This window comes from Ochotona princeps, chromosome 32, assembly GCF_030435755.1.
Source record: "Ochotona princeps isolate mOchPri1 chromosome 32, mOchPri1.hap1, whole genome shotgun sequence".
NCBI classification, from domain to species: Eukaryota; Metazoa; Chordata; class Mammalia; order Lagomorpha; family Ochotonidae; genus Ochotona; species Ochotona princeps.
The window spans coordinates 11,377,985-11,390,383 of NC_080863.1; the positions used below are offsets into that span (position 1 = coordinate 11,377,985).

General features: G+C 41.8%; 1 protein-coding gene across 1 annotated transcript in view; it reads right to left on the reverse strand.

The window, feature by feature from the left end:
• The window catches only part of SEMA3C (semaphorin 3C), a 141,783-nt gene that overhangs the window by 14,750 nt on the left and 114,634 nt on the right, over window positions 1-12,399 (reverse strand). Inside the window, exon 12 of the mRNA XM_058657423.1 lies at window positions 930-1,018. Within this exon, the coding sequence (XP_058513406.1) occupies window positions 930-1,018 (89 nt within the window). The remainder of the gene's footprint in view (window positions 1-929; window positions 1,019-12,399) is intronic.

The window sequence follows — 12,399 nt, forward strand, 5'->3', positions numbered from 1 at the left end:
CGGCTGAGCAAAGCCGAGAGCTGGGTGTGCGCATGGCTGTTCTGATGTGCTGCCTCAGCTGCTGCAGAACACAGTTTCTTGGTGGAATTCACTAGAACCGGTGGTCTGCAGCAGGACTGATACCATGTCAAGGTATCCCGTGTGTTCAAGGTTCCTGTGGCTAAGCCTTATCCAGTACTCCATCTCCATGGATGCGCGTCACAGGGGAGGAGGTCATAGAAATGATCCCATGAGTCCACTCTGCCACTTCACAGACAGCGGCCACCCTGCCCTGACCGCATGGCCTGTCACAGGACCAAAACCCCCTGGTTCAGACCTTTCAGGCTCTGTTTTTGTTACATTTTTATGTCCCAAATTCCAGGAAGCATAGAATAATAACAGTGCCAATAACGCAATCTTAGAACATGAGATGTTGAGTAGTTAAGAGATACTGGTTGTGCTGAGTGAGAGTGACATTTGAATTTAAAGCAATAAAACATGAGAGAACCATGCAGTTCTTGAAATAACTGCCTACGAAAATATAAGAAATCTTATCTGAGAATCTATACTGCGAAACCATCTGGTGTCAGTGGCTGGGGAAGCAAACTGATAAAAATCCTTTCATGCCGAAATCTTCAAGACCCTCACCCCGAGAGCTCATTTGTTGAAAGATAATGATGGCCCAGATTCTTCATGTTGCAATGATAGCTGAAGAAAACCAAAAATGAACCCTTTTATGTTAAGATACATTGACGTGTAAAAAAAACAAGTCACAGAAATATTTGTTCTATATTTCTTATTTTATCTGCTGTTTTCCTACCCTCGAACATTAATCACGGTCACTTATTTGAGCTTTCACCCAATATTTTTTTCCTCTTCAGTAGCTGGAAAAATCAAAGAATTCCATTCATCATGCACGTTCTGAGATTAATGGAGAGGAATGTTCAAACCTTAAAGACTTCTAGCTCTTCCAGAATGAGTTCGCCGTTGGCAGAATTGTTCGTAGGAAGGACAACCACCTTTTGCACAGTGCCTCGGTCTAGAAAAAAGACAGCAATGAGATGTTAAAATGTTTTCTTACCAAAGGGAGGGAGGGCTAGTGGCTTAACTACGAGATTACGGTATGCACATATTTAGTTATGAAAAAAAAAGATGCTGGTATGTATTGATCCAGCACCATTTGCAAGACACTGTATCCACTTGCATGGAAAGGAATCCTGATTTCTAGAAGCCCAAAGATAAAGCTGTCACCTCTGACAGTCATAAAGCATAAACAAATTGACTAATCGTTCTGCAATGCATACATATAAAAATACATCACGTTTCTATATCAAAAATACAGAGAAGTTTTATTGAGCAGTTAAAACTGGAAAAAAAGAGACAGAAGTTTAGAAGATTGATTTAAGACACAGGATGGGACATTGTAATCCAATCAGACAACCTGGGATTCATGCAAAATTGTCTCCTGCTTGTTGCTAAGACTCACTACAGGATGCAGTGGGGATGGCTTGAATTACCCAGGCGTGAGGTTGGGATTCAATACCAGCTCCTAGTTTCTGCCCCAGTGCAAACCCGCCTATTATAGGACTTTGGGGAGTGAATCAAAGATGACAGATGTCTGCCTCTCCAATTAATTAATTAATAAAAGAAAAATAAGTGGGGGAAAAGTAAGTATTCTCCAACGGGGGAAAAAAAATCAGTTCTCTTCTTTTCAGTCTACCTTTCTGTTTGCTCCAGATTTGGCATCATTCATCATTTTCTCCTGAAATGGGTTTCAACAAACACACCCCGTCGAAGCTATTCACAAAATAGTACACAAGAAAGCCAAAAAATGGGCTAAAATAAAGGTCACGCAAAATCAATTCTTGACTTATTTGCAATCAAAAGCTAAAAATGCTACGGTTATGAATCGCTTTCTTCCTAGATTTCATTCATTTCTATTTTATGGGGACCTTATTCTCTACATACAGAAGACTTGGAAGGGGTTCTTGATTCCCCCCCCTCCCCCATTCCCAAGCAAATAAACAAAACTGGTGAACCTTCTATCAATTTTGGCTCAGTGACTCAAGAGGAAATCACTGTGTGCCTTCCATGAGTTAGACAAGAGGGCTGCTGAGATCAACGGGCCTGGGACTATGAGTTCACAGACCACAATTTATGATTTCTTTTTTTCTTTGGAGTAGTGCATGTTTCCCCATTAAAATGCTTGCGATTGAGAGAGATGCATTCCACGACAGCCATAAAACTTCAGTAACTTTGGCTGACATGAAGGCATCTCCGTACCCTCTCACTGGAAGATGATAAATAGACAGTGCATCTTTCTTCTTGGGGAGCTGGTGAGAATCATGGTTCATGAGTGCACACATAACTATAAACCCCTTTGCGTTTTCCTCTAGAATTGGAATATTGCCTTGACATCCTCTGCCTAAGCTATGGTCACAGTGACACCTTTTTTTTTTTTGAGACCTCCATTTCGCGTGTATGCAAAATGTACGTATTAACCATATTTCTTGTGCCTGACCTATGTTACCGATGCCTAGAATTACATCCCCTGGTTTTGGTACACCCTTGCCGAAGCTCCATTGGAAAACCATTCCCATCTCATTCTCAGTCTCCAGGAGTTAAGGAAAGAAAGGCTCCAACTTTTAGGTCCCCACAACTTCAGCCCAGCCAGGAAGAACAAAACTTCACTTCTGACTCTCCTGGAGCTGGAGGCCCTGGAAACATGTTAGAAACACGCTAACGCAAAAGAAGGTACAACCAGAGGGTTGGTGAAAAAAAAAAAAAATGTTAGGCATCGCACGGATAACAGCCCTGTCTCTGGCTGGCTTGTAGAGTTTGCTGCTGAACCAAACAAACAAACTGCCTTCTCAAGACTAGTTTGAACAAGAAGAGTGGCCAGTTTCAGATGAAAGAGTTCTGATAAAAAGGAAGAACTCGTGGAGTTGCTCAGTGCCACGTCAGCACATCCCAGGCCTTCAGTAAGTAGAGGTGACTTTGCAGTTCTGGCTCTCAGTTACTAAACTCCTGACGTCAGTGGAGTAAAAACTTCTTTCCTGGCCCCAAATGTCCTCATCTAGAAGGTACAAATAGCAGAGGACTTGAATGTGTTACAATGCTATCTAAATAAGCAAGGAAACTCTTAGACGTGACTCACATCAAATGCAATCCTATACACAAGATTATAAAGACACATATTAATGACGTCAGCATTATTGCAGCGTCTTTAGAAAAAAATAACCCAACAGACTTTTTTTTTTCTAGCAGTGTTTATACCATCAACTTATCGCTTCTTTAAAGCCTATTTATTTACTTTCAGGCAGAAAGGAAAAGAGGGAGAAATGGAGAGCTCTTCATCAACTGTTCACTCCCCAAAGGCCCACTCATCACAGGTGTTTTTCCAGCTGCAACAACCCATGCTCACCCGTATGACCGTGTACGCATGTCCACACTCTCACCTCGACATTTCATCCCTACAGGCGCCTGATACGTGTCAGTGTTTAGAATGCAAGTCTTTTGTGCAAGGTAAGATCCTGGAGTGAAATGCATACACCCCTCGCCCACATCAACCAGCCCTCTTACCTTGGTCATTGCTATCCCTACGCTGCCTTGTTTCATGATATTTCAAAATCTTTGTTACTTCACCCATTCCGTATAGGTTTCCCTTTTTTGTCAGGCTACCCAAGGCTGCTAACATCCTTTGAATAGTCCCTGAACAATGCGAGAATGAAACCGAGCCATACGTCTTTTATAGACACATGAATCTACTTTAGTTTTTTTCTTTATGCCCTGAATCTACTTTAAGAGGTGACGATTCTAAGCACGCACGCTCCTTTACCAAAATGAATAAATAACTAAATAACATCACAGTGCCTCCAAAGTGGGGCGATGAACAGGGCTTCACACCTGGGGCAGCTCTGCCACTCTGTGAGCCTGGAATAGGACACTGCCATTGACATCTTCTGACTCAGCATAGAAGCAGCGGGAGCCAGGGACTCAGGGAGAGGCAGAGCGTGGTCAGCATGGCCTTGGACAGGCAGCCTCTACCAAGGATCCAATCATCTCCCCCCAAGTTTTTAGATACTAAGCAATTCGGAGGGTCATTTGAAAACCCTCGGTTACCTGATTAAACAGGTGTCTGTGGTCATCTTTAGCAGAAAGGTTAAAACACTTTCATGCTTTTTAGGGAAAACACAGAATTCCAGTTGATTAAACAACACTGTTCATTTCACTGGGCTCCTGAGTACCTTCAGACACGAACAAGTGCAAGAAAAGTTTCTCAAAGAGTGCCTTCCCTTTGGCTTCCCTCAAAGTCACGTGGGGAGCTCACTTAAACAGTATAGACAAAGGTTCCCACGTCAAAGGAGAGACTCCTAAGCACTGGAATTGCTTTGTGTTAGCATTTCAGAATCATGAGAGACAAACAGCATCATTCCTTTTGGCCTATTTCATGTCTCAGCATCTGTGTTTATAGAAGAGGAAGCTACAAAATTATTTGTTTAAAATATAAATCAGTTAAATTGTTATTTTCTTTAGGTCTAAATTTAGCTAAAAGATTTTTTTTAGTAATAAAGCAAATTAAGAACTTATTTGCAATGCACTCAAATACGCTTGGAAAGTGCCCAAGCAAAATTATAATAAGGACATTTCAGACATTTCAAAAAATCAGAGGGTGTGGGGTCAATATTCTGTTGAGGAGGCTTAAACTCCACTGCATGGCTAAGATCTCGCATGGGAGAGCTGGCTTGACTCTTGGTGGTTCTACTTCCAATGGAGCTCCTGGCTGATGTACCTGGGATGGCTGGGGGGCAGGGCAGAGGAAGATATGCCAAGTGCTTGGGTCCCTGGCACCCATGTGGGAGACCAGGTGGGCTTCCTGGCTCTTGGCTTCAAATGGGCAGCGTTGGATGCCTGAATATTCCAAGCACTTGGAAAGTGAACCAAGAAAAGAAAGAAATTTCTTTTTCTCCCCACCTCCACGTCTCATTTTCTCACTCTGCCACACAACCAATAAATGAATACATAATATTTTGAAAAAAAAATAGATGTGTGTGATATGTAGCGCGCAATGACAAAATAACTCATTTTCTAACATCCAAACGAATGACAAAACCAGGAGTTCAAGTGACTATAAAGAAACAGAATTTTTTAAAGTTCTTTCAGAATTCAATATGACCATTGACTATGATGAGCTAAATGACTTACTAGGTATCTTTCTGCAGTAAGCTAAATACAAACGAAAACAAAGCTAAAAGGGTTGCATGAGCAAAGGATTTTTAGGTACCGAGTAACAGGCAGTACGCAACTTCAGAGAAGGACCCTCACAAAGTAATTTTCATCAGCATCCCTTCTTTTCCTAGGGATCACTTCCTAGGAAGTAGGGGTTGGAATTCAATTAGAACTGAGTGTTCTCCCTGAGAGGAGAAGGTAGGTGTGAACATTTAAGGCAACAGAAGAAAATGAATTCTCTAGTGTGGAATATCACAGAGACAGATCTTTCTAGAAAGGAAATTCCAGAAAGCCATGTTAGAACGCGTTATGAGCTGGTGGCTGTGTCCAAGACACATGGAGCGATGCTAGGTGGCATTGAGACAGCCCGCGAACGCCTCCTTTAAAACTTCTGGCACCCAACTGACATAAGCTGGACTGGGTCTTTAAGAATATACAGCACATTCTAGAATAAGACCTACTGTTAGCTTATTCTATCAAAATATATAACCAAGATCTGGCAAGTGATGGAAAAGAGAGTTTCCAGCTTAAGAGTCCTGTAAAATTATTAGTGACTAGCCTGAAGCATCAAACAGGTATTTTACCAAAGCATATTACTAGATCAAACAAGTCCCAAGTGATTGGCTAATAACAAAATGCTTATTATAAGAAGAATGAACACTACTCAAGAGAAGTTGCCAGAATTCAAAGCCAGAGAATTATCTGAAGTGCCTAATATTCAGAAACCAAATTCATGATCCATAATACAGGGAAAGTATGATTAAGAATCAGAAATAATAAAGAAGTTAACATAATGCAGGCATTGGATTCAATAAATAATAATGAAAGATACTACTATGGCTGTTATATAAATGCTAAAGGAACTAAAGGAAAATTTGTTCAGAAGCTAAAGACATGGTTTTAATGACTAAAAAGAAAGGAAAATTCAACAAAGAAATAGAAACAATCGGAAATGAAAGAAATTTTAGAACCACAGTAACCACAATGAAATATGTTGAAGGTTTTAATGCTGGCTCCAACTCCTGACCTCAGTTCCCTGCTAACACAGATGCTGGCTTGTAGGAGTGATGGTTCGGGGTTTAAAGCCCTGTCGCTCACCTAGGAGACATGCATTGAATCCCTTGTTTTTAGCTTTGGTCTGACTTAGCTAGACCTATACGGGTGCTTGAACCAGATTAGAGAAATTTCTCTCTCTCTCTCTCTCTCTCCTCTCTGTTTCGTTCTCATCCTATCTTGCCCATCTCCCAAGCAATACATGTTAAAAGCTTTTCAAAAGATAAACGTGAAAACAATCATTGGTACAGAGATTGAAGCTGGGAGGCAGTGCACCTGCAGACCTCCTGCCTTGGAAGAAAAACTGCATCTTTCATTCTGAAAGCAAAATAAGGCAGAAGCGAAAGTCAGGTCTTCAGGGAGGAAATAATAAGGACCAGAACTGACCCTCTTTGTGTTGCGGCTGACCTGCCGGCAGATCCAAGTTTTGGAACTTCTGCAGACTTTTTGGGAACAGGATAAAAGTTATTGCCAGCACAAAGCTGAACCCTGCTCCTTGCAAAGAAAGCAGAGCCCAAATTCCAAAGGCATAAGCCCAGGGTCTAATTGAATCACAGGGAACATTCACAGGCCCAGTGGCTTTCAAATTAGCAAGTCAACAGGATTTAATTTAAAAAGTAAACATGGAGAGAAACAGACCCCTTTGAAAATCTGAAGCCAGAGTACAGTAAAACCGTTACTCTGAAAAAGTCATCTGAGTTTAAAAAAAAAAATCAACATTTATTGCATGATACCTGTATATTAGCAGGAAATGACACTTTTTGGATCAGCATTTACGTTTTCACTTTTGAGGCAACATTTTAAATTCACATACAGAGAATCAAGGCTCCATTAAATTAAGAGTTCGACAACTAAAAAAATGATCCAAGAGAAAAATCTAATCTAAAGCTATGAAGATAATAGACACTTACGTATGAGAAGCAGCTGTCGTTTTACTGATTATCCGCAACATTAAAATTCCAAGTTTTTGTTTTTCTTTCATTAAAAAGAAAACTTCCTTTAGCAGCGAGGCCTAGCCCAACGTGAAGTAGTTTAGTCGTAAGCCTGAGCTGCACCGACACGGGGTTATGGATGGTATTTACTCATGACACTTGGCTTGAAGATTCCTCTGGCTGCGGAGACAGCGCAGGGCATTGATTGTTACAGGGTGTGGTCCAAAGTCAACACACCCCTTCGTGCACACATGGCCTTTGTAGACTCCCAGGCTCGTGAGTCCTGAGCAAGGGTGATTTTGAAAGAAGGGACGCCAAGGATAGTTTGCTCATTTGTTTGTGTTGTGTTTTGTTTTTTGCCTTTATTTATGCGCATTGCTGATTCTCTACTCTGAGCAAGCATCATTTGAGCAATCAGATCAACAAGTGGAGGCAGAGTTCGATAAGCTATCAGCTACAATCAAGTCGCTGGCTTCACCACGGTCACAGCGCGGGTCTGGTTCGAGACACATGTGGTGTTGTACACTTCCTGATCAGGACACGCTCGTTGTACCTGCGGAACACCTGTCGTGTTAGACGGCATGCTGCTGTTGGAGGGGCTTCCTCACATACTCTGTGTGTGTGTGTGTGTGACCCTCTTCTGCTCTACAATGATATATAAATGACATAAATGGGTCATGCATATGTTTAATTATCTTCATGAAAATGTATTTTCACTATGTAAATACCTGTGCTAATAGGCCTATTGAATGTTTACAAATTTCCAGGCAGTACACCCAGGGTTTCCTATACATTATCTTATTTAATCTTTAAAACAAGCCTATCAAGCAGGTACAGTTAATAAAAACCTAGGCTGGGAGACGCTAGATCACTTGTCCTAGGTCACACAGAGCTAGCTGATCAATGGGAACTCACAGCCTTGGAATGTCAAAGCATATTCCCGAATTCATCCAGAAATAACAAGTTGTTCCAACAAGTCATTCTGTATTTAACATAGTTTGCGAGAAATCCCAACCAAAATTAGAATTCACAATTTTGGGAGACTCGCTGGGCATCTTAATGATACAGCACCTTGCCATATGTTGACCTAGAATTTTACAAGTCAACACACACAGACTTGGATGCATTATTCCTGCAGAAAATTTTAAGTCTCTCCTTTTCGGTAGGTAGAATAAGTGAAAAGCTAAATTCAGGGACAAAGCCAAAAGAGAAATCTTAAAAAGCAGTGAGGTTGCTAAATTAGAGAACATATAATAACGGGTGATTAAAATACGTTATGAGTTAACTGAGGCATTAGTAAAAGGTCAGAAAACAGCAAAAAAAAAAACCTTATGTATTCTGTCATAAAAACATTTGCTATGTTTAATATATCAGAAATAGTTTAATAATTTTGCAGGTTTTTTTGGTATAATTATGGTTCTAGAACCTAATTATCTCTAGGAGGGTTATTGAGTTCAAGAGGCTACCTTTTTGGGGAAGTGGGTTGACTCACTGCTTGCAGGGCTGTGAGCATGGTCCCAGTCCAGGCTTCTTGCGTTCCCATCCAGAGCCCTGGCTGATGTGCCTGGAAGAGCAGTGGAAAATGATCCCAGTGCTTGGGAATCTGGCACCCACAATGGGGAATCCAGATGGAGTGCCTATCCCTTGACTCTGAATTGACTCAGAGCAGGCCATTTGTGGAGCAAAACACAGAATGGAAGACCTCTCTCTCTCTCTCTCTATTTCTGTACCTCATCCCTTGATATAAATAAAACTAATTGTTTCAAAAGGAGAAAATCTACTTAGAAATTCACATGATCTTAGTGATTGACTGGTCATATAGCTAAAGAACACTCATGTTGGGCCTTAGCAATCTTTAAAAATGAACACTTTGGAATCGTGTAAATTAAACTTCACTTATTTTAATAGTTCTAGTTGCATTACGTCAAGTATTGTTTTTATTTGTATTTCCACATCAAGCAAACTGCCTTATTGTCAGTACAGCAGGCATCCTATGTAAGGATTTACTCATCACATACTGGAGGTATCAGCCAAATTTCCATAGATCCAAATTTACGATAAACTTTTTCCAGAACCCTTTATCAGATAAGAAAGATGTATTCTTCGGAGGTTAATAAATCGCATGGTCATCATTTTCCAGCACCATTTTGAGTTTAAGATACGCTACTCTGCATTAGCTTTCAAGGTTGACATCACTCCCACAAACTGGCTTGAAACATCAACCCACGCTTCCAGGTGCCCAGTTGTAAAGTGGGTCAAGCCTCTGTTCACAAAACCTTGGGCATCCATAGTTGCTTCTTCCGCTCAAAATGCCTTCTTTCCTTCCTCTCAAATGTGACCAACGTGTAGCAAGGTGCAACAATATGAAGAGCAACTCATGACAGTGACCCTCAGCTGTAACAACGCCACGTCTGATGACCACTTCTGCCTGAATGTTCTGTCCTCCCTCAGGCCACCACACTATTGTTTCTCTTAATCTCTGGTAATTGAATGACCACTCCTCTTCCTTATTTCTAGTAAACGCTCTTATTTTCCTACCCTCTAAATGAGCTTCGAGAGTGAAGCCCTTGTCTGCACAGTCTCCTAGAATGACCTCCATGAGGCGCTGTCAAGCACTCAGCCAACACCCGCACAGGAGCGACACCCCTATCTCCATCTGCAGCACACGCTCTCTGCTGAAGTGCCATGTGCAAGGACACCTCTTGGTCTTATCCTTCTCCCACAGTGCACCAAATCTTCTACCCAGTTTGGGACAGACATGAGCTGGAAAGAGATTATGGTTCCTAACACCTTCACTAGCCACAGCGAGCCACTGAAGCTTTCAAAACCTCAGTCTACACCATGCTGACTTTGTCTGAAGTTTTAGTGAGATGATTCACTTTAGGTGACGAACTCAAACCCTAATGATTAAGAAGCCAAACGAAGGACAGTTACCCCATTCAAAAAATGATCTGTTGCTCTCCAAATCAGCCTTAATGATTCTCCATCACTCTGTTGAGCACGATTCCTGTTGCCTATTGGACTAGTTTTCAACCTACAAATGAATTTGTCCTCATCAGCCCCTTTCGTCCTCCTAACAAACTAAACAATAATAATAACCATCGTTCTCGCCACTCACTTCTAAATTACTGATTTTGATCTGAAAGGAACAGTTACAGAGAAGAAGAGATGGAGAGAGGGAGGTATTCCATCTGCTGCTTCAACCCCAAATGGCTCCAACAGCCAGAGTTGAGCCCATCTGAAACTAGGATTCAGGAAGTTCCTCTGGGTCACCCACAGTAAGCCATCCTCCACTTCTTCCTCAGGCCATAAGCAGAGAGCTGAATTACAAATGGAGTTGTGGGGACATAAAATAGCTTCCTCACACGGAAGCTTAGGCCACATGCTGCTGTGCAGACGCCATGACGGCACCAATTCACCTTAGTACTTTGATTTCAGAACTCTGGGTTCCAATTGCACTATGGTCCCCATCCTAAAATGAATCATTTCCTTTGGTTTCCTGGACCGTGAACGTCTCCTAGGCTGATTGCTGGCTGTGTATTCTGCTCCTGAGAACCAGGGCTAGCAAGTCTGCTTCGGGGAAATGACTGCACATCAAGAACGAAAAAATGCTCTGTGGCTCTGTATTCTGGATGTCGTTGACAACAGACTTAACGGACCGTAGTCTGCCAGCTGGGAGACATGTTGATGTTTGCCTAAGAGTGGAGGGTCGGGGAGAGGCAGCACACAGGGCCAAGGCAGAACTGTATGCTCACAGGTCACCCAGAGAAATCTTAGTGGGAGGAAAGAAGCTCTGGTTACCAAGCAGGACAGTCTTACCTTCTACAGGCAAGTGTTACATCCTTGGAGGGTATTCGGAAATCTGCCAATCATCTCAGCCAACTATGTACATTCAATAAACAGATGCACACCAGAGACCCTTACCTCTATTTTAAAGAGTTTTTAAGACCTTTTGATGGCAAATACACACTTCATTTGAAAACTACTTTTAGAGGTGTAAACATCTCATCGGACACCAAGAGTTCAGGTGGAATTGCACGGTTTGTGCAAATTCTTCTTCCCCTGCAAATTTTTATCTTTGCTCCTAACTCAAAATGTGACTGACATAAAACAAATCAAACTCACAAGCTACATTCTAGCAGAGCTAACCCCTCACACAGATAGCGCGTTGGCTCCAAAGCCAAGAGTGTCCAGGCCTTCTCTGGCACCTTGTAAAACACATCTAGTTCACATGGAAGACTTGGTGACAAGACGTCAATGAGTTCTTGGAGGAGTATCCCTCATCCGGCGCCATGCCAACGCTCACACTGAATGTCAACACAGCAACAATATCATTTGCACAGCCAAGAGTCCTCCAAAAAGTTCATGGAAAAATGAAGTGAAAGATATGTCTATGCTAGTGTAAAAACCTTTTCAAGGTCATGCATACTTTTCCAGGTACTTCCTGAAGACCTCTCTCGGGCATGATTGGGACGCTGATTTCAGACTTATATAAGCAAATGCAAGGGCAACTAGCGTCATGAAATATATAAAGTGATACTGACAAATCACTTTGAAATGAGAAGACTAGTGTTCAGATGTGAAATTGTTCATTGTAGTCTGGCCGTGTCATAAGCTAATGATCTGGGACATCAACTGGGACACAACTACAACTACATCAACTACACACAGGGAGAGAGAAGGATGCAATTCATTCATTCATTAAATTAATAACACAGACTGAGTGGCTCCTCTGAGTGTTGTGTTGGATCCAACAATCCAACAATGAGTAAGCCAGACCAACACCTTGCCTCCTGTTGGCCACCTCTTACACTGCCTCGCCAGGTTGGTAGGAAACTGGGCAAAGTAATTCCTATAAATGCCCAGTAAGAGGCAAGGATTATAAATACATTTAATTGGTGTCATCAAAGTAATAACAAAATAGGTTAGATTCCTGACCGAATTAGACTCCTTGCATGACAAGTAGAATTTAGATAGATACATGGGTGATTCCAGCAGAGTAGCTCGTCTACACAATAATCATCGGATATTTTTACACTGTGTCTAATGATTTATTTGAAAGGCAAGAATAAAAGAGAAAAAGGAGAAGGGGAGGAGAGTGAGAGAAGGGGAAGGGGAGGGGAGGAGAGGGAAGGAGAAAGAAGAAGATACAGAGGGAAAAGGAGAGAGAATCTTGATGATCTACCTGTTGGTTCACTTCCCAAAT